At 59.1% G+C, this 24,626-nt stretch overlaps 1 protein-coding gene across 1 annotated transcript in view; it reads left to right on the forward strand.

Moving 5' to 3' along the window:
• Positions 1-14,957, forward strand: part of WNT6 (Wnt family member 6) — a 30,070-nt gene extending 15,113 nt beyond the window's left edge. The window contains exons 2-4 of the mRNA XM_030579363.1: positions 7,247-7,467; positions 12,440-12,741; positions 14,496-14,957. Coding sequence (XP_030435223.1) covers positions 7,247-7,467; positions 12,440-12,741; positions 14,496-14,957 — 985 coding nt within the window. The remainder of the gene's footprint in view (positions 1-7,246; positions 7,468-12,439; positions 12,742-14,495) is intronic.
• The last annotated feature ends 9,669 nt before the right edge of the window (positions 14,958-24,626 follow it).

Genomic DNA, 24,626 nt, shown 5'->3' on the forward strand with positions numbered 1-24,626 from the left:
TGGGTGGGGCAATGTCTCAGTTTCCCTGCTGGGCCCCTGGTCTGCAGTCTCATAGTTGGGCAAGTTTGTGCCTGAGTCCTCCAGCCAGAGGGCCACTGCTCCCCTTCCAGGGCAAGGAGAGACCCAGCCACAAGCCCTCTTTGACTGTCCCCACCCACAGCATTCACCTCACTGAGGCAGGCATCCAGCAAACATCCCCTCCCGGCCCCATCCCCAGCACTTGTACAGGAGCCTGGGGCCTCCCTCTGCACCAGCCCTCGCCCACCATGTCATGGCCACAGCTGCCCCACAGCCAGTGCTACCCACCAGTGCAGGTCTAAACCTGCCCCCTGCCTCAGGGGTGCCCCAGGGCTCCCTGACCCACCCAAGCTGGCCCTGGGCCAGGCCATACTCCCAGTCTCAGCTTGGGCCTGCTCTTGCCTGGGCAGACCAAGGAAGTTGCATTAGGCAGCTCTGCAGTCACCTGCTCCCCTGGACCCTGCCGCCCATCAGTCCCTGCAGACTACATCCCCCAGATGCCCTTGTTCTAGGCCCTGCTGGGACCTGGCCTCTGGGCTCCCTTAAAGGGGCCCTGTAGACCGGGGCGGCTCCAGGCACCAGCACGCCAAGCGCGTGCCAGGGGCGGCAAGCCACGAGGGGTGCTCTGCTGGTCGCCGCGAGGGCGGCAGGCAGGTTGCCTTCGGCGGCATGCCTGTGGAGGATCTGCTAGTCCTGTGGCTTTGGTGGACCTCCCGCAGGCATGCCGCCGAATCCGCGGGACCGGGGACCTCCCGCAGGCAAGCCGCTGAAGGCTGCCTTCCTGCCATGCTTGGGGCCGCAAAATACCTAGAGCCGCCTCTACCTATAGACCTGGCTGGAGGGGTCGAACTGACAGTAGAGGGGTGGCGGGAGGGCTAACGAGCAGGAGCAGATGCAAGGACAAATGCAGCCTGAGAATGCAAGAGCCCGAACCTGTGCCATTGTCTTCCCCAGGTATGGGGCAGGAGCCGTCAGCCTAGGACTGGCCATAGCCCTGGGGAGGGCCAGCCCAGCCCTGGCTCTGGGGACCCCCACTGGCCTTTTCTCTCTGCCAGGCCGAGGGATCATTCCGTGCACTGGTCCCTGCCGGGGGGGTGGGGGCTGAGATGGCTCAGGACTCCAAGCCCAGCCTGCTGAGGTAAGAGAAGGGGGCAACTGTGGGGGCTGTGAAGCCAGAGCCCACCAGACCACAGTGTGATGCTTATGGGACATTGGCTTGGCCACAGGCGGGCACAGTGTCCTGGAGGAGGCAGAGAGATGGGAGGTGGAATCCTGGGTCGTCTATAGCTGGGCGTCCTAGTCTTCTCCACCCTGCGGCCTCTCGCCTGGCTGGGTCATGAGTGAGGATTGAACCTGGGACTTCTCCAGCTAAGAGCAGGAGTTTCTAGTGCCTGCACTGAAAGGATAGCGAGAGTAGGAACACAGACCAGCCATGGGGTGGGGGTATGAATGAGGGTTACCCCTCCCCTCCCCACTGACCCCCGGCCCTCCTGGGATAGATACAGGCTGGGCAGAGCTTGGTTTTTATTTCTGCAATTTCAATGGGTGATATCGATATTTGTTTTGAATTGATTCAAACTGGCACAGCTGCAGGATGTTACGGAGGGTCAGACACCGCCAGGGGGGCGGGGGGGGGGAATACCAGAATTAGTTAATGGCAGTAGATGTTGAAGCCTTGTTCTGGTGAATTTCAAGTGCTACCGACAGGTTGTGTGAAATTGATGTTAATCGACATTCACCCCTAAAAATCGAATCCTTCCCAACCCGGTTATACTGTTGGCAGAGTCTCCCGCTCTGCTCTCTGGACACAGAGCAGGGAGGCCTGGACTGATTTGCGGGGCCGCGCTCAGGGCCTGGGAAGAAGCGGAGAGCAGAGGGCTGGGGCAGGCAGTCGGGGGTCCCCCCATGCCCGTTTCCATGTTGGACCCCAGGCTGCTGCTTGGTGTGGAACAGGCACCATGATTCCAAGCTGCCACACCTGGCTTATTCCACCCATCCCCATCCTGAAGAGCCTCCTGTCCTGACCCTCAGAGGAGGCGAATCAATAATAAATGGTCCCTGAGCCCTCCCCCTTGGGCAGCCGTGGTACCAGGAGCCGGAAGGCCGGGCTGATCCCTCCCGCTCACACACACTCGGGCTGCAGCATCCCTTGACCTTGTCGCTGGAGGCGATGCTGGGGCATCGGAAGGCTAACCTGGGAGTGGGGAGGAACTTGGAGAGCAGCCAGAGGGCTTCCCGGGGGGGGGCTTTATCGTCGGGCAAGGTCGTTCAGCTCTTCTCCCACAAGGTAAACAGAGAACAGCCCCTGCTGCAAAAGCGCCTCCCTCCCCCAGGGAGGAGACATTCCAAGAATGTGCGGCACGCTGCAGCCCGCCCCGGGCACTGCCACCCTGGGCCGGGGCTGAGACGCCGTGGAATCAAGGGCTGGGCCTGCTCTGCTGGGAGGTAGAAGTGCCCGCCCCTGGCACATTGTATTAGCACCTTGGTGCCCGTGCACACCCAGTGAGACACAGCCCCTGCCCTGAAGAGCTCATGAGCTAAAAAAAACCAGACAGGCAGAGAGTGGGAGGGGAAACTGAGGCACAGAGTGGGGCTAGGACTTGCCACAGGCAGAATGGGGACTTTTGCTGATACTCAGCCTGGTACAGTAGCCATTGAGCCAGGCTGCCATGTAGCATGCCCTGCTTGCTGCTTTGCTCTGGCAAAGGGCCTGGCAGGCAGCGTGTCTGAGCACGTGGCCTGGCACAGCTCTGCCAAGAGAGGCGGGGCCAGATGTGGATCTCAGCAATGCTGGGGTAAATCCAGGGCACTGCTATGAACGAGTCTTGATCCGTGATCCAGTCACAGACCAGCGTGCCAGGTGCTGTTTGGACCCAGAACAAGGAGAACTGCACTGCAGTGACTCTGGAGTGTCACAGTGAGAACAGAATCAGCCCCTCGCAGGCTGCTTTCCTCTTTGGATCATGGGGGAAGCCGAGGCAGAGTCATTCCTGGTGTAAAGTGGTGTGACCTGGGAGGTTTGAATCATAGACTCATAGACTTTAAGGTCAGAAGGGACCATTATGATCATCTCAGTCTGACCTGCTGCACAACGCAGGCCGCAGAATCTCACCCACCCACTCCTGGAACAAACCCCTAACCTGTGTCTGAGCCACTGAAGTCCTCAAATCGTGGTTTAAAGACCTCAAGGTGCAGAGAATCCTCCAGCAAGTAACCCATGCCCCACGCTGCAGGGGAAGGTGAAAAACCTCCAGGGCCTCTGCCAATCTGCCCTGGAGGAAAATTATTTCCCGACCCCAAATGTGGCGATCAGCTAAACCCTGAGCATGTGGGCAAGACTCACCAGCCAACATCCAGGAAAGAATTCTCTGTAGTAGCTCAGATCCCATCCCATCTAACATCCCATTACAGATCATTGAGCATATTTACCTGCTGATAATCAAAGATGAATTAATTGCCAAAATTAGGCTGTCCCATCATACCATCCCCTCCATAAACTTATCAAGCTTAGTCTTGAAGCCAGATATGTCTTTTGCCCTCACTACTCCCCTTGGAAGGCTGTTCCAGAACTTCACTCCTCTGATGGTTAGAAACCTTCGTCTAATTTCAAGTCTAAACTTCCTGATGGCCAGTTTATATCCATTTGTTTTTGTGTCCACATTGGTACTGAGCTTAAATAATTCCTCTCCCTCCCTGGTATTAATCCCTCTGATATATTTATAAAGAGCAAGCATATCCCCCCTCAACCTCCTTTTGGTTAGGCTAAACAAGCCAAGCTCTTTGAGTCTCCTTTCATAAGGCAGGTTTTCCATTCCTCAGATCATCCTAGTAGCCCGTCTCTGAACCTGTTCCAGTTTGAATTCATCCTTCTTAAACATGGGAGACCAGAACTGCACACAGTATTCCCGATGAGGTCTCACCAGTGCCTTGTATAACGGTACTAACACCTCCTTATCTCTACTGGAAATACCTCACCTGATGCATCCCAAGACCACATTAGCTTTTTTCACAGCCATATCACATTGGCGGCTTAAAGTCATCCTATGATCAACCAATACTCCGAGGTCCTTCTCCTCCTCTGTTACTTCCAACTGATGCGTCCCCAATTTATAATCAAAATTCTTGTTATTAAAATGCATGACCTTGCCCTTTTCACGATTAAATTTCATCCTATTACTATTACTCCAGTTTACAAGGTCACCCCGATCTTCCTGTAGGATAGCCCAGTCCTTCTCTGTGTTAGCAATACCTCCCAACTTTGTGTCATCTGCAAACTTTATTAGCACATTCCCGCTTTTTGTGCCAAGGTCAGTAATAAAAAGATTAAATAAGATTGGTCCCAAAACCGATCCCTGAGGAACTCCACAGCCTGATAGTTCACATTTCAGTACGACCCGTTGTCATCTTCCCTTTAACCAGTTCCTTGTCCACCTTTCAATTTTCATATTGATCCCCATCTTTTCCAATTTAACTAATAATTCCCCATGTGGGACCGTGTCAAATGCCTTACTGAAATCGAGGTAAATTAGATCCACTGCATTTCCTTTGTCTAAATAATCTGTCACCTTCTCAAAGAAGGAGATCAGGTTGGTTTGGCACGATCTACCTTTTGTAAAACCATGTTGTATTTTGTCCCAATTACCATTGACTTCAATGTCCTTGACTACTTTCTCCTTCAAAATTTTTCCCAAGACCTTACATACTACAGATGTCAAACTAACAGGCCTATAGTTACTCGGATCACCTTCTTCCCGTTTCTTAAAGATAGGAACTATGTTAGCAATTCTCCAGTCGTACGGTACAACCCCGGAGTTTACGGATTCATTAAAAATTCTTGCTAATGGGCTTGTAATTTCATGTGCCAGTTCCTTTAATATTCTCGGATGAAGATTATCTGGGCCCTCCAGTTTAGTCCCATTAAGCTGTTTGAGTTTAGCTTCTGCCTCAGATGTGGTAATATCTACCTTCTTATCCTCATTCCCGTTTGTCATCCTACCATTATCCCTAAGCTCCTCATTAAAGACTGAGGCAAAATATCTGTTTAGATATTGGGCCATGCCTAGGTTATCCTTAACCTCCACTCCATCCTCAGTGTTTAGTGGTCCCACTTCTTCTTTCTTTGTTTTCTTCTTATTTATATGGCTATAGAACCTTTTACTATTGGTTTTAATTTCTTTGCAAGGTCCAACTCTACATGGCTTTTGGCCTTTCTCATTTTATCCCTACATGTTCTGACCTCACTAAGGTAGCTTTCCTTCCTAATCCCTCCCATCTTCCACTCCTTGTAGGCTCTCTACTTTTTCTTAATCACCTCTCTGAGATGCTTGCTCATCCAGCTTGGTCTACAACTCCTGCCTATGATTTTTTCCCCCTTTCTTGGGATGCAGGCTTCTGATAGTTTCTGCAGCTTTGACTTGAAGTAATTCCAGGCCTCCTCCAACTTTAGATCCACAAGTTCTTCAGTCCAATCCACTTCCCTAACTAATTTCCTTAATTCTTTAAAGTTAGCCCTTGAGAAGTCAAAAACCCTAGTCCCAGATCTGTTTTTGTTTATCCTTCCATCTAGTTTGAACTGAATTAGCTCATGATCGCCTGAACCAAGGTTGTCCCCTACAACCCTTTCTTCTATGAGGTCCTCACTACTCACCAAAACCAAATCTAAAATGGCATCCCCTCTTGTTGGTTCAGCAACTACTTGGTGAAGGAATCCATCAGCTATCGCATCTAGGAACATCTGAGCCCAGGTCTGGCTAGGCCAGGAGAGCCCAAAACCACAAGGGTGTCCTGATAAGGCAGAGCTGGGAAGTATTTTCACAAGTACAAAATACATCAGCCACACAACAGTCCCTCTCCCCTCCTCAGCCCTCCCATCACTCTTCCCCCGCAAACTGAGCAGTATCAGAGGGGGGAGCCCTATCTCCTGGGGTTACAATGGCCATGCAATAGTCGCTGATATTTCTAGTGTATCTGTCGCTCCTTCCCGCATCTACTCGACCTGCTAATGGAGAAACACCGCAGCATCTGCCTCCACTCACCTCACCCACCAAAGAAAGGCAACCACCTCTGGGGTGGAGTCCGGCAGCTGGTCAGCGTGCAGAGACACTACACAGGAGCATAGGGCAGGAGTGGCAGAGGAATTCAGCGGCCAGCTGACCCTGCAGGACAGGGGCAGATTAGAAATCAGCGAGTGATTTTTATCTCGCTTACCCCAGGGCTCTGCCCTCAGCCCAGTGCCCCCTAGCGCTATGCTGGGGCCCTGGCGTCAGCATGAGCCAGAGAGGAAAGCGCCTCCTACTGCCTCATGCCCAGCACTCTCTGGAGCTGCCTCCTGCCCCTAGTTCTGGCACTGGAGTGAGCTGCACAGAGGCAGGGCCCTCCTTTGCCCCCTGTGTCTCTTGGGGCCCGTTCCGGAGCTGAGCTGGGCTCAGGGGCCAGGGGCTGGGCGCTTGGCCAGTCCTGCCTTTGGCACAGCAGGCTGGGAGGGGCCGCCAAGTGACCTGGCAGGGCCGGGCTCCCATCCCCTGTCTGGCAGCTCCCCCAGTGCATCGAGAGTTGCCCTGGCAGGGCCCTGGAGGCTCCATCCCATCTTGGGCACCTGGGTGCCAGGCTCTCTGGAGAGACCGGGCGGACCCTCAGCTCCGCCTCCCCTTGTCTCCAGTGAGCCCGGCGCCTGGAGGGGAGCAGCGGCTGCGACCAGCCCAGGCTGCCCCAAGGGAGAGATGGGAGCTGGCTGATGTGCCCTCCCTTGCCATCACCACCCCCTCCCCGCCTCAGTCTAGGGGGCTCAGGGTCCCTCTGGGCTCTTGGCTGCCCGCGGGTACCCAAATGGCACCAGTAGCGCCCGTCATCGCTGGGGGAGGAGGTGGCTCTCCTCGCTGTCCCATGAGGCCCTGGCCGTGTGCTGTGGGAGAAGAGGGCTCAGGGGGTGGCTCAGGGAGGGGGCACCCAGCACAGACAGCCCCATGGCAAGAGGCACAGAGACGACGCAGAGGGGCGGCGGGGCCGGCGGGTGACATGGTACAAGCCACGAGCGGGCACCCTGGGCAGGGCCTCGGAGGGGAGGGCAGGCTGGGGCGGAGGGCGTGCCCCACACAAGGGCATCAGGCACAGGGCACAGGGCCTGCACCAGCCGGCTGGGAGCCAGTCCCTGGTGCTCCACCTGCGGTCGGGGTTCCCAGCGGGCCCCAGTGCCCCAGCGCTGGCTTCCTCCACTCTCTTCTTCCTCCAGGGCAGTGGGCAGCCCCCTGGTCATGGATCCCAACAGCATCTGCCGGAAGACCAAGCGCCTGGCGGGGAAGCAGGCGGAACTGTGCCAAACGGAGCCCGACATCGTCCAGGAGGTGGCCAAGGGGGCTAAGCTGGGTGTGCGGGAGTGCCAGTACCAGTTCCGCTTCCGCCGCTGGAACTGCACCAGCCACAGCAAGTCCTTCGGCAAGATCCTGCAGCAGGGTAAGGCCGGCGGGGCCAAGCGATCCCTGGGGCCAGGCTCCACCCCGGAACCTGAGCACAGCTGGAAACTCCCTCTGCCCCGTGCTGTTGGGGGAGGGGCTGCCCGGCTCCTCGAGATGGGGGGCTGGGGAATCGGGGGAGGGGGGAGAGCTGAGCCCCACGGCGGAGAGGGAAGTGGGGCCCCACCTGTTCGGAGGCTATCAGAGGGGGTTGTGTGCGTGGGGCATGGATCAGCCTGCACAGCGGTGTCAGGGAAGCCCACCAGGGTCCTGCCCTCAGGCCGGGGCCGATCCCGGGTCCTCACCTGAGGAGGGCTCCCCGAAGCGGGGGAGGCTGGCTGGTTTGGAGCAATACGGACCCTAGCCTGGCCTCCTAGGCTGCTCCCGTCCACCTCCTCTCCCGGGGTCAGGGCAGTCCCTGCTCAGCCAGGCAGAGTGTCTCTGCACAGCTGATCAGCTGCCGGAATCCACCCCAGAGGTGGTTGCCTTTCCTTGGTGGGTGAGATGAGTGCAAGCAGTTGCTGCTGTGTTTCTACCCCCTCCAGTGGGCGGGTGCTAAGGCTGCTGCCCCCCAGGAGGACAGCGAGGCCCCTGCCTTCTGCTCAAAGCCCTGCCAGAGCCGGGAAGAAGCTGCCGAAGCCCATTCCCGCAGCACTGCCCCTCTCGGCCGGCCGAGGGAGATTAACCGACCTCCCTGCGCCCGCTCCCCTGGGTGAGAGCCAGGCCGCGGCACAGGCCCCCGGGGGCGCAGCAGGGCCGAAGGTTTACTGCCGGGACATGTCTTCCCGTGTTGTAATGAACCAATTACCCATGCTCCCAGCCACCGTGGGCTTAATAAAGCTCAAGAATGCCTCCGCGTCTGGCAGTGATTTACTGCGCCCCGAGGAGACGTGTCCCCCCCGACGCCACTCCCTGCATGCGCCTGCGCCAAGGGCACCGTGGGCGGGGAGGCTTGCAAATACCTGGCACAGAGCCTACGGGAGAGGGGCACGGGGGTAGAGGGGGCTGGCAGGGGGCCGGGGGATCTGCCCTGGGGAGGGGAGACTGGGATGGGCAGTGGGGGTTAGGGACGTAGTTTCACTTCTGCCATTGGCTGGTGCCTGGCCCAGCTGTAGCCAAGTCTGTCCCACCAGCCCTTCGCCCCCATAGTCCTGGTGTCATGTAGGTCGCAACATGGGCCGTGATCCCCAGAAGGCACCAGATGGCAGGACCTGGGGGTCGCTCGCCCCCTGCCGTGCTGTGCTGACCTGGCCCAGTAGGGCCTGGTTGTCCTTCTGGTGTGCGCCAGGCTTGTCCTCCCCCCTATGCCATCCTAAGTGACACCAGAACCCCCAACCTGTGCCCAGCTGGGGGGGGCCACAAGGGGATTTAGTGCCCCCTGGCTGCAGCTCAGCAGTCACCCACACTGGCCATACTGCCAGGAACTAGCGAATGTGCAGGTTCATGTCCAGCCACCGCCCTCTACTGGTGGGACTCAGTGCTTCCATTGTGTGTCATAAGCCCTGTAGTGCTACAAGCTAATGGGGATGCTCCTTTAGCTGCAGTAGTTTGGGTCACCTGGGTTTTAGGGACAGACTCTTGTTAACTCGACTGGTTGCTGGCCCAGGCAGGGCGGTGTTCCCTGCTGTCTCTGAGAATGCCCCGAGGGTCTTAGGGGCACCACAGTGACACCCTGGGCCGTAATGGAGACGCCATGTCCCAGAACACAGTGCAGCTGGTCTGCCTGGATCAACATGGAGCATTGCATGCTGGGAGCTGTCACCTTCATAAGCCGCAGCAGCACGTCTGGACTACCCCACCTAGCAAACAACCAGCCTGTCCCTACAGCCTGGTGTGCCCAGTGAGACGCCCGCCTTCCTTTTGGGGTTTGGCTGCTGCAAAGGGGCTGGGGCATCCTGCATGTGTTTGGAGCAGCTCCCTGCCCTGGAGACGCTTATCCGAGCGAGGTCAGTGCCCAGGGTTCTCAGGTGATGCCCATTCCCACCCGCCCTGCGGCCAGTACGTTCTCCAAGGGAGGCGTGCGCTGTCCCAGGGTACAGAAAAGACCCGGCCCACAGGCGTCAGGGCGCTAAACGTGCCAATGACCCCACTTTGTAAGGCCAGGCCAGCTCTGGTTCTGACTTGATGTGATGAATGCTTGGCTTGGACAGCCACTGTCTGCACCACACGGCCTCACCTGGCCACAGCCCCAAGCCAGCAGCCCTCCCCTCCCATGGGCTCTTTTAGGAAGCAGTGAGGGGCAGCAGCTTGTGCTGTGACCCCCACACCAGCCCTGCGGGGGCCGTGGATCTGCCTTAGGACAGGGAACAGAAGGAGGAACCTGCCCTGCTCTCCTGCCCTGCCATGGTCTCCCAAGGGGAGAGGTGGGAGCCGAGTCCCACACACCAGCTTTCCCACCTGGAATGGGGTTCTCCTGTTGGTAGGACCATGGATCTGCAGCTCTGGGGGCTGTGGTGATGCCAGGGCTCTACCCTGGAGGACGGGGAATGTCCCAGCTCAGAAGGATGAGAAATGCCAGCTCAGGGCTCCTGGATGGGGCCCTGTGGGACCAGCTTGGCTGAGCTCCCCACAACTCCTTCATCCAGCCCCGGGCGGCTGGTGGAGCTAGTGCCTAGCATTAGAGACACAGCCAGTGTTGATGGAGAACCCAGCCCAGGCCGGGGCCAGGAGGTCCAATGGGTAACTCCTGTCCCCGTTAAACATTTGTACCTTACGTCTACTCTGAGTCACTCTAGCATCAGCTACTGGGTCTCCTTAGCCCGTCATCTCCTAGATCAAAGCACCATCAGCTGTCAGAGATGGGGCAAGTCCTTCTGAACGCTGATCAGTCACCGCTCAGCCTTCTCCTGGATACCTCGCCAGGTGGAGCCGGACGTGGGGCCTCAAGGTGGGTCCTGGGTGCCCTTTTCCGAGCCCTTTCCCATGCGGCGCCGTCCTGGACGTGGGGCCTCAAGGTGGGTCCTGGGCTGGCTGAGGTCGCACATGGAGGTGACGCTGGCTCTGAGATGCCTTCCCTACGTGCATGGCCGAAGCTCACGCTTGCCCTTCTGGATGCAGAGCGCGCCGAGGGGAGCTCACCAGGACGCCTGGTCCTGTGCAGAGTCGCTGCACTGTGGGGTCCGCCCCACGCCGGAGCTAGGTTCTGCGTGAGCAGGCGCAGGCCCGGGGCTTTGACCGTATGAGACGGCGCAGCAGAGACAAAGCAGCAAGCATAGGCAGCTTGGTGTCTGGAAACCAGTGAGGGGGAATCCCCTGCTTTGAGAACAGCAGAGTCTGGGGGGTCTGATCTTCTTGGGCCACTGCTGCTGTGTGCTCTGTGCCCAGATGCCACGGTGACAGGCCCACTGCAAATGCATCCGCTAGGCAGGTCAACTCCATCACCACATCCTCTCCCCTGGCTCCCACCACCCCATGCCGCCAGCCTGCGCCCGCCAGAGCAGTGACCCTCCTTGCCCGCTCTCTTGTCTCTGAGCACATCACCTTTAGCCCAGGGCTGGTCTCTCCCTGGGCATCTGGGCAGCACCCAGCCTGCCGGGGGCAGCTATCCTGAGCGAGGACCCAGACTCCCCTGCAGTGCCCCCTTCTGCCAGGCCCCACAGCCCCGCTGGGGCCAGGCGTTGGGTTCCAGCATGGACTGCAAGGGAGCCCTGGGGCAGGGGGAGGGCTGGGGGCCCTGCTGAGCACTGGATGGGCCACAGACTCTGTGGTAAGTGCTGCAGCGCTGGAGCCGCGGCCGATGGGCTGACGCTGCTCGAATCGCTCGCTGGGGCTGCCGCAGCAGGTCCGGGCAGGGGAAGGATGCTTGGAATTTGTGTCCCGGAGCAGAGACGGGGAGAACACACTCATAATAAAGAATCTCGCAGGGCAGAGGCTGGTGCCGGGAGTGTGGTGGGGGGTGTGAGCGCCCCAGCGTCACCCCACAGGGATGCACTGGGCAGGGCAGCCTAGCACGTGCCTCAGGATGGGGAGATGGGCCCCAGTGGGGCCTCCCCAGCTCCGTCACCTCCCAGCCAGCCCCCACTTGGACTCTCAGACTTAGCAGCTCTGGGGCAGGGGGGGATCTCCTGGCGCCCCCTGAGGGCTCAGAGGCGCCGCTGACATGGCGCTGACAGGGAGACAGGTTACCACGGTGAGCTACTTGCCTCTGCCCTCTACTGGCTGCAGTCAGAGCAGCTCAGCTGTGGGTCAAAGGCCCTTTACTGCTCGTCACTCATGGGGAGTCGCCTTTAGCTCCAGGTGGGGGCCCATGCTTTCGGGGGCTCAGGGAGTTGGGGCAGGACAGCAAGAGATGCGTCGATTCCTGTGGTTGAGGTGCTGCGCAAGGGGACGGCCTCTGGTGACTCTGATCTCTGCCCCCCCTCGTTGGTTCCAGAAGGTGCCCCTGGGGTGGGGGATGTGGTGAACCCTCCTCAGAGGGACTTGGGGGGGGCGGTGCTGGGAGAGTGAAGGGAACCTGGCCAGGCTGGATAAGCTGCAGTGTCCTCCCTGCTGCCAGCCTGTCTTAGTGCAACCCGCCTTGCAGCCCCAGCCCCAAGTCCCTCTCCCCGCCTGCCCCATGGACCCCGCCCCCTGAGGTCTGAGTGTAACCAGTGAGCCCCCGTGCAGAACATGGCGGGAGTGTTAAATTCTCCAAGCCCCTTTCTCCCAGCACAGCCTTCTGCATCCCAGGCACAGGGACCCGCCCCCAGTGACAGGAGACAAACAGCCACCTCTGGGGTGGGACAGGGTACCCGATGAACAGCCCGCGGAGCCTGGGGCAGGAAGGGGAGATGCCAGGGCAGGGGTGGGAGGGTTACAGTGGCATTGCCCAAGCCGGGAGGTGTGGTCACGCCCCAGCCCCTGGGAAAATCCCCCCACAGTGGTCCTCCCCCAGCCAGTGCCCCCTGCAGCACAGCAATCCCTAGTGTTGCTGGCCGGCAGGTTGCCCCCACGGCCCTGGGGGCCACTGGATGATGCTGCTTCCCCCCCTGCAGATATCCGGGAGACGGCTTTCGTCTACGCCATCACCGCAGCTGGCGTGAGCCACGCCGTCACCCAGGCCTGCAGCATGGGCGAGCTGCTGCAGTGCAGCTGTGAGGTGACGCGGAGCCGGGCGCCCCCGCTGCCCACGGCCGGCCCAGGCGCCGAGGGCTCCTCCTGGGAGTGGGGCGGCTGCGGGGATGATGTGGACTTCGGCTACGAGAAGTCCCAGCAGTTCATGGACGCCAAGCGGAAGAAGGGCAAGAGTGACATCCGCACCCTCATCGACCTGCACAACAACGAGGCCGGGCGCCTGGTAATGCCCATCCCAGCCCCCCACCCCCGTCCTCCCCACTCGATGGGCAGGGCACCTGCCAACCACCTTCCCCCCCCCGCCCTGCCACCTCTGGGCCATCCCAGCCCCCACCCCCCATCCTCCCCACCCCCACCCGATGGTAGGGCACCTGCCAACCACACTCCCCCTCCCACCCTGCCACCTCTGGGCCATCCCAGCCCCCCTCCCCCGTCGTCCCCACCCCCACCCGACAGGCAGGGCACCTGCCAACCACACTCCCCCCCACCCTGCCACCTCTGGGCCATCCCAGCCCCCACCCCCCATCATCCCCACCTCCCTCCCCGACGGGCAGGACACCTGCCAACCACACTCCCCCCCGCCCTGCCACCTCTGGGCCATCCCAGCCCCCAGCCCCCATCCTCCCCACCCCCACCCGACAGGCAGGGCACCTACCAACCACACTCCCCCTCGCCCTGCTACCACTGGGCCGGCCCAGCCCCCCCCCCCCCCGTCCTCCCCACCCTGTCCTCCAATGCTGCCCCCCAGGCACAGCCACATGCTGCCCGCCAAGCCTGCACCATGTATCATGTCATGGAGTCCCCGGGTGAAGCTCTGGAACTGCTCCCCACCAAGCCAGGCAGGACTTTGGGGAGCCTCCTCTCCCTTGGAGCAGACTGTCTGCAGGGCAAGAAGCTCACACAGCTTCACCTCCTGGGTCTCTCCTTGGAGCATTCAGCATCCTCTGCCCCTCCGTGTGCTTCCCACAGCGAGTCCACCCAGGTGGGGTCCTGGGGCAGCCAGAGGATCCTGCACCCCCACTTTGCAGTCAGACGTGACTCTCAGCCAGCCAGTAACACAGAGGTTTATTCGATGGCAGGAACAGGGTCTAAAACAGAGCTTGTAGATACAGCGAACCGGACCCCTCGGCTGGGTCCATTCTGGGGGGCAGTGAACCAGACCCCCACGTCTGCACTTCACTCCTCGTCCCCAGCCAGCTCCAGACTAACCACCCCTCCAGCCCCTCCTCTCTGCTCAGCCCCTTTCCCGGGCCAGGAGGTCACCTGATCCCTTTGTCTCCAACACCTTCAGCTGGCACCTTTGCAGGGGAGGGGCCCAGGCCATCAGTTGCTAGGAGACAGAGTGCCAGGCATTTAGGGGCACTGGCCCTTTGCTCTGCCAGATACTTAAGAACTGCCATGGGGACACTGAGGCACCAACACAGTATTCAGAGCAAACATTAAGAACATTCCTCATTCGTCACATACCACACCTAGGTGCTCCTTTGCTTGACACCCACCAGCACACACCCACCTTCACCCCCTTCCCCGACAATTCCCTCCCCCATCACCTTGCCCCCCAGCAGGGTGCCTGCTCCGGCCTGGAAAACGTGCCACCCGCCCCAGTTCTGACCTCCCCAGATCTGCTCTGGCCCTTGCTGCAGAGCCCAGCTCACCAAGCCCCATGCTCCTGCCCGGGCACTGCCCACTCCTGAGCTCTCCCTGGCCTGCTTCCTATTCCCAGCCATGCCCCAGGCCAGCTTTGGTGGGCACTGGTCCAGTCTCTGCTGGGCGGAGGCTGCTGAGGTCAAGTCCCCTTACGGGGGGCTGCCCCCGCAGACACTCCTGAACCCCCCCACTAACAGCATCCGGTGTACCCCTGTCTCCTTCCGGGGGGCTGGGATCCAGTAGGGTTGGAGAAGAGGCTCTGGGCAGAGGACCCCAATGTGGGGCGGGTGGCTGCGGGCAGGCCCCGCTGAGCAGCCCTGTCTCCCCCAGGCGGTGCGAGGCTACATGCGGACGGAGTGCAAGTGCCACGGCCTGTCGGGCTCCTGCACCCTGCACACCTGCTGGAAGAAGATGCCCCACTTCCGCGAAGTGGGCGACCGCCTGCTGGAGCGGTTCAACGGGGCCTTCAAGGTGATGGGGGCCAATGACGGGAAGACGCTGCTCCCCGTGGGCCACAGCATCAAGCCGCCCGACCGTCAGGATCTCGTCTACTCGGCTGACTCGCCCGACTTCTGCATGGCCAACCGCAAGACGGGCTCGCCAGGCACACGGGGCCGGGTGTGCAACAGCACCGCCCCGGACGTGAGCGGCTGCGACCTGCTGTGCTGTGGGCGTGGGCACCGGGCCGAGACAGTGGTGCTGGAGGAGAACTGCCTGTGCCGCTTCCACTGGTGCTGCGTGGTGCAGTGTCGGAAGTGCCGCGTGCACCAGGAGCTCAGCCTCTGCCTCTGAGCCGGCGGGGAGCCACCCCTGGCCCCGGCCCCGGCCCCGGCCCCGGGCTGCCCGGCAGCTCCCTCTCTCCTGGACGCGGGCGCTGGGGGAGGGTCTCCGTCCAGCCCCTGGGGAGAAGCTCTGCTGTGCCCTGCCCTGCCGGCCAGGGGCACCGAGGCCTGGGGGCCAGGCTGGGCCATGGGGTGATGCTCACAGACTCAGTGGGGAGGAGGCCGGACTCCCTCACTAGTGAACCTGAATCAGGCCAGGATGGCACCCCGGCTGCCCCCGCCCCGCTGCCTCCTCAGGCCCCCGCGGCCACTGGGCCAGGGGTCTGTGGGCATGGGGGTGACATTAATAAAGCTATTTAAACACAGTCCTGCCCCCTTTCCTGGAGCAGGGCTTTTGGCACACCCCAGAAGGGGATGCTGACGGGGGAGCAGCCAGCCACGGCCGTGCCCACGCGGGGACCTTTTCTGGGGGCGCCCAGACATCACTACACCCCACAGGGGAGATTTGTTCAGGGCCTCGCCGGTTCATGAACTCCACATACACTCGGTCCAGCCCACTTCTGCCCAGGCTCCTGGGCATGGCTGCCCCCCTGCATCTCACTCGAGCTGATTAGTCCCGGGGGCTCTGTCCCCGTCCCCCCCGCGGCCGTGCTGAGCCCCAAGCCACAGGGGGGCATGCGGGGGTACCATGCTGCAGGAAGTAGCACTGAACAGTCAGTAGGGGGCGCTCTCTGCTCTGATGCGGCATGGACCCGGCACGCCGCTCAAGGTGCATCTGTCGCTCGCAGCAAACAATTCAGGCCCTTTCTCTTTAACGAGCCCACGCCACAGCTCCCAGGTGCGAAGCTGCTCACTCCGGGGCCTAGCTAATTTCCGATGGGGGGTGATCGCCGGTACCCCTCCAGCCAAGGAGCTCCCTGAGGTGGGAATCCAGGCAAAGCAACTTGCTCGAAGGCAGCCCGGAGAGTTTGCGGCAGAGCCAGGAGAGGAGCCAGGCCTGGACCCGGGTGAGATTTTTCAGACCCATCGATCGTTCGAGCAGAAAATGCTCTTTCTGGTCATCCGAGACTGTCTAAAAACAGCCAGCGGAAGTGGCACACCCCTCCCCCTGCCCCCTTGATAACTGCCAGCCCCGCCGCTAGGGCACTCCGGGTACATCCACGTTACAATGAGATGCCCATGACTGGACGGTGCCAGCTGACTCGGGCTGGCAGGGCTCGGCCTTAGGGCAGTAAAGCTGCAGCACAGATGACCAGGCTCCGGGACCCTCCCCCCTCGTGGGGGATTTTCTGACCCTTCCCCAAATTCTGGCCAATTTCAGATTTGGTTTGATGTGAACCAATACTGGTTTGTCACGATTTTTGCTGGCCCTGCCCCCGCCTGCCCCACTCAGCCATTCGCCTGGCTCTGCCTGGGCATCAGGACCCAGCTGGCAGTGGCTGGTACTGTCCCATGTGCTCCGGGATCGCGCGTGGAGGGTCACGCTCCTGCCCCACCTGACGGGGAGTGATCTGGGCTCAGGGGGCAGCAGGGACTGGGCAGTGGAGCAGAGATGGGCCAGCTGGCTGAGGCACTGGGTTCCGCAGGCTAATTAAACCCCTGCAGAAAGGGGCTTCCTTCCAGCAGGGGCGGCTAGTCAGGGTGTAGTCTCTTGGGAGGCTCTGCAGGGGCACTGGAGCTGCCTCCCGCCAGCAACGCACGGCTCTGCTAGGCTCTTCGTGTCACACCCGCCCCCTGCCCGGGAGGGGAGCACCCAGGTGAATGCTTAACACTGCCTGGAGAGGGCTGGCGTGGGAGCCACAAGCTGGGCCAGCTCTGGCCCTACAGCTTGTCAGGGAAGAACGGACAGCGCCTGCCTCTGTGTCTGCCCAGAGCCGCTGCTTGGAACGAGGTGGGAAAGGAAGAGCCATGGACGACTGGAGTGAACACCTGGTATTGTGTGTGTGTGCACATGTGTGTGTTCCTGCATGTGTGTGAGTGCCTCTGTATGTGTGTGCACACGTGTGTATTCCTGCGTGTGTACATGTGTGTGCCTCTGCATGTGTGCGCACACACGTGTATTCCTGCATGTGCTTGCACATGTGTGTGAGTGCCTCTGTATGTGTGCACATGTGTGTATTCCTACGTGTGTGCATGTGCGAGTGCCTCTCTATGTGTGTGCACACATGTGTATGTGCCTCTGTATGTGTGTGCACACATTTGTATTCCTGCTTGTGTGTGCACGTGTGTGCGTGCCTCTGTATGTGTGCACACACATGTATTCCTGCATGCAGGTGCACATGTGCATCTCTGTATGCATGTGCACACACGTGTGAATTCCTGCATGTGTGTGCACATGTGTAAGTGCCTCTGAATGCGTGTTCACACATGTGTATTCCTGCATTTGTACACAGTTGTGTGTCTCTGTATGTGTGTGTGTGCACGCCTGTATATTCCTGCATGTGTGTGTGTGTGTGTGTGTGTATTACTGTGAGTTCCTGTGTGTGCTGCCCTGTCCCCTCGGGGAAAGGGAGCAAGCTGACTGCAGAGCACGGGTGGAATGGGTTTGACGGGTCTCCGGCTCCTGTTGCTAGTGGCTGTTTGACTGACTCACTAACCCACGAGTCCTTCAGCCAACGGGCCCATCTGTGTTCAAGAGGAGCCCAGAGCTGGGTTAGCAAAAGGGCCTGTGGGTCAGGATTGAGGGGCACCAGCACGGGCTGATGGAGGGAGTGAGGGGGCTGGGCCCTGCCCTATATTTGGCTTGTGCCATGGCCCTGCTAAAATGCAGCCACCTCTGGGGGTGCGGCAGCTACACCTGGGGGTTCAGTCTCCATGGCCCATCCGCTCTCTGGCCAGCTAGCACCAGATAGTGACTGCTTTGGGGAGCCCGACAGAGCCCAGCTTCGGGGTGGGGCGGGGGGAGCTGCAGCCCAGCGTGGCACCAGAGCAGAGCCGGGGTGCCCTCGACCTGCCAGAGAGTCCCCAGGGTGGCTGCACGATCTTTTGTCCTCACTGCAGCATACTGGGGGTCTCCATAGTAACCCCCCCCCCCGATTCCAGCTGCTCTGGGGGGGTGGGGGATGCTCAGCCAGCTGCCCATGCACGTCCCTTTCTGGCCAGCAGAGAGAGCCCTGGGCCGATGAAATAAGCCAGCAGGCAGGGGAGGGGGGCACCCTAGGGACTTTCCCTCCTTCTCCCCCCCAAGTGGGGTGAATTCACCCCAGCGTGGTGTGTCCACTGGCTGCAGCCCCTGCCCGAGCTCCCTGTCCAGGGCTGGCCCCTCGACACGCAGCCCCTCCGCGAACCCGCCTCTGAGCGGGTTGCACCCAAGTGCCGTTCCACTGCCTGCATGGTGCCGTGGTGCTGCCTGGCAGAGGGACGGGTGCCCAGAACAAACACCCAGGGCTGGGGGCTCGCTCGTGCCACCAGCTGAGTCGCCTCCGGGCAGGAGCTTCCCTAGAGCTGCTGGCTATTAGAGTTCCTCCGTTCACTCGTGGGGGAAAGGCCAGTGCTTTGGCCCAGAGGGTCGGGCATGCGGCCCCTGCTGACGATCTCTGGTGGGCCAGGTTGTGATCTCACGCTAGCCCCAAAATGGCCTTACTTCAGGTTTACACCAGCGTAACTGAGATCAGAGTCTGGCCCCACGAATCTGACACAGCGGATGCTACGTGGGCAGGTGAGCAATGCTTCGAAATCCTTACTTCCGAATGAAGCTCATTTCCTGCAGCTAAGTTGTACGTGCCCTCCTGCAGGCAGTGAAATAGCTCCCCCCAGTCACTGTGTGTGTGTGAGTGTGTGTTTGCATGCATGCGTCCGTGTGTGTGTGCGTCTGAGTGTGTGTGTGTGTGAGTGTGCGCGCGCATCCGCATCTGTGTGTGTGTGAATGTGCGTCCATGTATGTGTGTGTGTGTGCATGCATCTGTGTGTGCACGTCTGTGTGAGTATGTGTGTGTGCGCGCGCATCCGCATCTGTGTGTGTGTGAATGTGCGTCCATGTATGTGTGTGTGCACGCATGCATCTGTGTGTGTGCACGTCTGTGTGTGTATGTGTGTGCGCGCGCGCATCCGCATCTGTGTGTGTGTGAATGTGCGTCCATGTATGTGTGTGTGTGTGCGCACGTGCCATGTGTGTGCGTGTGTGTGTGTGTCTGCATCTGTGTGTGTCTGTGAGCGTGTGTGTGTGTGTGCTTGCGTCGTTGTTGCTCTTTAGCGGAATGCTCCGTGGCTCAGATCACATTGTGAAACCTCCAGCATCAGCCCCGGGGACAACAGAGAAGCTACTCGCATTATGATTTTTTTTTTAAATCTATAACGTGAGGATCTTCACTCGCCTTTCAATTGCCCAGCCTCCAAAACCACTGGACAGATAATTTAAACAAATTTCAGGGAAAAAACTCCCCTTTGGCCTGAGACCAGAGATGGGACATTTGAGAAGAAGACAAAGGAGACGTTTTAAGGAAGTTTGGAGTAAATGAAAACGGGCGCCGATGCCGGGAAAGGCGTCTGAAAAATAGAGATCCGAATCTGTCCTCCGAGGAGACAGGAACTGAAGCTGCTGGCAGAGCCCCTTCAGAAAGGGTACAATAGATGATTCGCTTAAAGGGGAATCGCTGCCTTTCCGGCTCAAACAAAGAAATGAACAAAGTGGAGAGGGGGTCAGAGAAGAGCCTCGGAAACGATCAGGGGGCTGGAGATGGCATTAGGAGGGCAGGTTTAACCCTGACTCAGCAAAGGATTAGGCACGTGCTCAAGTACCTTGCTGAATTGGGCCCTAAAAGAGCAAAATCTGCCTGAGTCGGCTGAGCACTGGCGCTGAGGGGAGCGGGCCCAGAGAGCAGATGTTTGGGGGGCGTTACCAGCAGGCTGGATGCTGTGCAGAGGCCTAGCTAGGAGCAACACGTGGCAGGAGATTGGCAAAGGGAACCTGGAGGCCGAGCCTCAGGGCAAGGGCTGGAGAGTGAAATGCACGAGGCTGCGCCCTGTGTCCCATCCCCTGGGACCTGATACTAGACTGGGCGAGGTGCTAGAAATGGGGGCTGATCTTACCCTGGGGGGGCAGGTTTTCAATGTGCTGAGTTCTTCTGACGGTCTGGTCTGGGAAGAGATGGAGGTGGTTTCCATCTCCAACCCCTGGGATTCTCTGCTTGGAACCCATGTCCGGTCCCTCTGCGGCCTGAGGGGTGAAAGGTCCCTGGGATAAACCTCAGCTGCTGCTGGCTCTGGTGAGGTGGCTGGTTCCTATGGCAAGGCAGCCAGCAGCGCTGTGTCTGGCTCACTCTGCATGGCTTCGATTAACAGCAAAGCTATTTCCCTAGCACAAGGAGACGTCTCCTGGCAGCCCAGCCCCCAGCAGCGCTGCAGCTGGACACCAGGACCGCAACTAAGCTCCCAGAAGCCAAGCCTGGCTCAGATCCTCGTTGTCTTCCAGCTCGGCCACAGGGGAGAGCTCCTGCTAGCTGGGAAAGTGTCTCCTTGGAATGCATCAGACTGTGGGACCGGCCTGGCCCCAGTCCCCACTTAGTCACTATGGCCAGGGTCAGAGCAGAGAGGTTGAGTCATTGCAATAGCCCTCCCAATCCCCCCAGTAAAATCTGGCTGCTCCCTCAGGATTGGGAGTTTGCCGGAGAAGCCCCCAGGCGAAGCTTTCAGGCCCTGTATGGGAATAATCATGTGCTGGGTCTATGGCGTCTTTCCTAAGGAACTCAGAGGGTGTTTGAGCCGGATGGCCGACATGCCCACAGTGCTGAGATGCAGCCGTCTCTGGGGGAGAGCAGCAGCTGTTTGACAGCCACACGGCAACGCTTCTAACCGTTTGGGGCAGGAACAGAAACCTCAAGGGCAAGGTTCAGCCGAGATTTGGCCAGGACCTCAGGGTTAAAACCCCCTGGGCAAATGGCCCAGCCAGGGCCACGGGGCAGCCCCTCAGGGCAGTTCACGGCTGCCTAGGAGACCACCTGATGCAGCATCCAGGGTTTTCTGAGTACTCCCCAGTGACCAGGCCTGACCCCGTTGAGCGTACAAATGCTGTGTCGCTCCCAGCTCAGCCCCACAAGCCTGTCGGACGGAACGAGAAGAGCCCTGGTGTGTAGTAACCGGGCCATGCACTAACTGTGTGACTGTCAATCAGCTGCCGTGTCCCGCCCCAGAGGGGGCTGCATTTCCATGCTAGGTGGCACGAGCTGCAGTTTGTAGCGCTTGGGGTGCAAGGCGCTATGGAAACGGAGGTTCGTGCCAGCCAATCAGGACTCCTGGCCTGGCCTCCTGACATCCTCAGCCTGAGGAAGGCCAGAGAACCAGGCACGGTGATTGGCTGGTGGCAAGGTCACATGACTGATTATCAGTACAAAAGCCGGGCGGCTGGGTTACTTCTGCTGCAGACCTGCAGAAAGAGGCTCTGTCCCTGCCCTGTGCAGCCCACATACAGCTGGATGTTGGAGTCTAGGGCCTGGGAGGGGGGCAGGGTAAGCCTGGTGAGACACCCCCAGCCCTTCACTGAATTAACACAGCAATGCGCCCTGCTTGGCACCCGCGTGCCATCTGCAGCCCAGGGCCTGCCTGCCGTCTGTCTCGTCCCCTGGGCTGCCTTTCTCGTTCTCTCCTGGTTCCCCATCCTTCGACCGGGCCAGCTGGGCCCTGTGCCCCCACGCTGGCCCTCGGGCTGGGCTGAGTAACGGCCTGGGAGGAGCCACCGTAGTCCTTCTTTAAAAGGCCAGGTTATTTTTCCTTCTTGGAGAAGCATGTGCTAGAGGGGGTGGGGTTCCCCGGGGGAAGCTCCAGACACTTCCTCAGCCAGCCAGCAGGGCTCGCTCCAGACACGGTTCTGCTCCCCGCCGGGCCAGATCTGGAACTGGGAACTGATGCCAGGTGCCTGGCCTGGCCTGGCCGCGCCAGGGCTGCTGAGCCTTTCCCCTTGCGAATGACTTAGGGAGGCTGTGTGGGCTGCTGGCCAGCGCAGAGGGCCAGGGAGCCAGGCTAAAGCCCCCGGGGGTCTGATCACCACAGCCCAAAGCAGGAGCGCCCCAAAACACAGATGCTGGGGCTTAGCTGAGCGTCCCTGGGGAAAGAGGCGATGTAAGGTGGCAGATGCTGATTTTGGCTCCCTAGGCATCAATTCAGAGCAGCTGCCTTGAAGTCTCTGGGATTGCTCCGGATTTACCTGGGGTACCTGAGATCAGACCCTGAGATCAGCGGGGGCCTGAACAGGGGTGGAGGGGCAGGGGTGGTTGGGTACCTTGCACCAATCTGGCACTGAACAGGGGGTGCAAAGTGAATGTAACTCACACAGCTGGAGAAGGGGGTACAGCAGGAAAACTGGGGGTAAGGGGAATCAGCCCCCCATTCTATCCCAGACCCTCTGTTAGTTCCTGCTCTGTGACCCCTTTATCCCCTTGGCATCTCTGTTACACTCTGTTGGAACATCAGCTGTTCGCACTACTTTGTCCATCACACCAGCTTTCCAACCCCAGGTGTGGGTCTTACCCCACTGTTCAGGTTGCCAGTGAGTGCGACCCAGAGATTTCCCTGGGAACTGGCCCTTCTGCCCCAGGTTCTGAATACGACCCACATCAGAACATGAGTCAGGTCTCCTGGGCTTTACTCCCAGCTCTGGGAGGGGAGTGGGGTCTAGTGGTTAAAGCAGTGGGGGGCTGGGAGCCCGGCCTCCTGGTTCTATCCCCAGCTCTAGGAAGGAGTGGGGTCTAGCGGTTAGAGCAGGGGGATTGGGCACCAGGATTCCTAGGTTCTCTCCCCTGGTTCTGGGAGGGCAGTGTGGTCCAGTGGTTAGAGCAGGGTGCGCTGGGAGCCACCACCCTGGGCTCTATCCAGGAGTTATGGCCATGCTTTCTAAACCCATTAAAGTACAAATCAGTCTCCTGCAAAAGACCCCTACTTCCGCATTACTGAAATGGTCAGACCCAAAGAGTAACTTGTTGAGATCTGATTCCTTGTGCAGGCAGGGATGTGTTATTGATATGGCAAATCACTTGGTGTGGTTTACTGCAGGGCAGGAAATAGATTCCCCGCTGCTGATCATGCCTGACTGCGGGATGGTCTCCGTCCCGGAAGGGCCAGAACCAGATTAACATAACCTGGACACATTGCTAGCAGAACATACACATTGTTCAGAGTTACAAGTCCCAAGCCACAAACATGCTGGTGCCTTTGCCAAACAGAAAGCTGACTGTGGGTGTATTGTGGTGACTGTTGTTGTGGAAGAAGGAGATGTGCCAGCCCAGAAACAGTGCTCTTATCCTGATCAGCCTCACCCCACATAGCCAAGACTATTAAGCCTTTCCTGGCACAGGGAGTCCTACATTAATGTGCTTCCCCAGCCAATTCCCTCTCTGGCTTGTTAAGAAGCCAGATGGCTCTTGCTGTCTCACAATTGATTACAGACGCCTAAATCAGGTCACACCTCCTTGTGCCCCTACGGTGGCCAGGACACCAGACCTCATGAAGTCTGCATGGTTCACAGTTCTAGACATCAGTAACAGCTTTTGGACCCTGCCCATGGCCTGGGATTCACAATACGGATTTGCATTTCGTTTCCAGGGGGCCCAACACTCCTGGATTCGATTGCCCCAGAGCTACAAAACCAGTCCCACATTGGTCCACGCCCAGATGCGGTGGGTACTGGCACAATTTTCTGAACCCTCTGTTTTGTTCCAGGACGTAGGTGACCTTTGTCTAGCAACTTGCCCCAAGGAAGAACATTTGGAGAAGCTGGACGAGCTCCTGCAAATTCTGAAAGCAGCAGGTTTAAAGTGTAATCCTGTCACGGCGCAGTTCGTGCACCCCCGGGTCTCTTTCTCGGGTCTCACCTTGACAAAATTGGGTCGAACTCCATCACAGCAAAGGTGGAGGCAGTCCCAAAGTTGCCATTACCGGAGGATCCAGCTGCATGAAGATTCTTTTTGGGTTTGACTGGGTTCCACCAGGATTTCATTCCCCATTTTGCTTCCACAGCAGGTCCTTTGTATCGACTGCTCAAGAAGAGTGTTCAATGGGAATGGACTGAGCAGCACGCTAACCCAGTGGCCCAGCTGAAACAGGCCACCGTCAATGCTCCAGTGTTGATCGGTCCAAATCATGAGATCACCTGGAGGTGGCGGTGAGTGTCAACGTGTTAGCGGCTGTCGCCTCCCAAGAGAGGCGTGGGAAGATCAGACCCGTGGCCTATGCCTCCCACTGAATGTCTCCAAGGGAGCTCAAATACCACAACCATGAGTTCTTATTGGCCACTAGTTGGGCCGTACAACATTTTGCTTTTGCTTTGTTTCCACAAGGGAAGGATATTGCAGTGACATCTGTCAGGACACCGTCTCTGCTACCAACTGCCCTATTGTAACAAGGGGACCCCAATGTTTGTCCAGACACGGACGAACAGAGTCCAAAGGGGGTGGTAGAGAGAACGTTTTTCCTACCTTTGTTCCAGGAGAAAGATTCCTTCAAAGGATACCACTTCCGTGTGGATGAGTCGAGTTATTATGATCAAGGGAAACCACACACAGGATTCAGAATCGATGTCATTCCTCCCAAAGGAAGGAGGAAACCCTTGCGTGATAGACCCAGGCCAGTTGGGAACAGCAGAGTAGTACAAGGGAGATATACTGGCCACTGGATTAACAGTTTTCTGTTCCCTGAGTGACCAGAGCAGGGGCTGTTCCAGGGAGAACACCTGACTCCAATTAACCTGCTA

This window comes from Gopherus evgoodei, chromosome 11 (genome assembly GCF_007399415.2).
Source record: "Gopherus evgoodei ecotype Sinaloan lineage chromosome 11, rGopEvg1_v1.p, whole genome shotgun sequence".
In the NCBI taxonomy this organism is placed as follows: domain Eukaryota; kingdom Metazoa; phylum Chordata; order Testudines; family Testudinidae; genus Gopherus; species Gopherus evgoodei.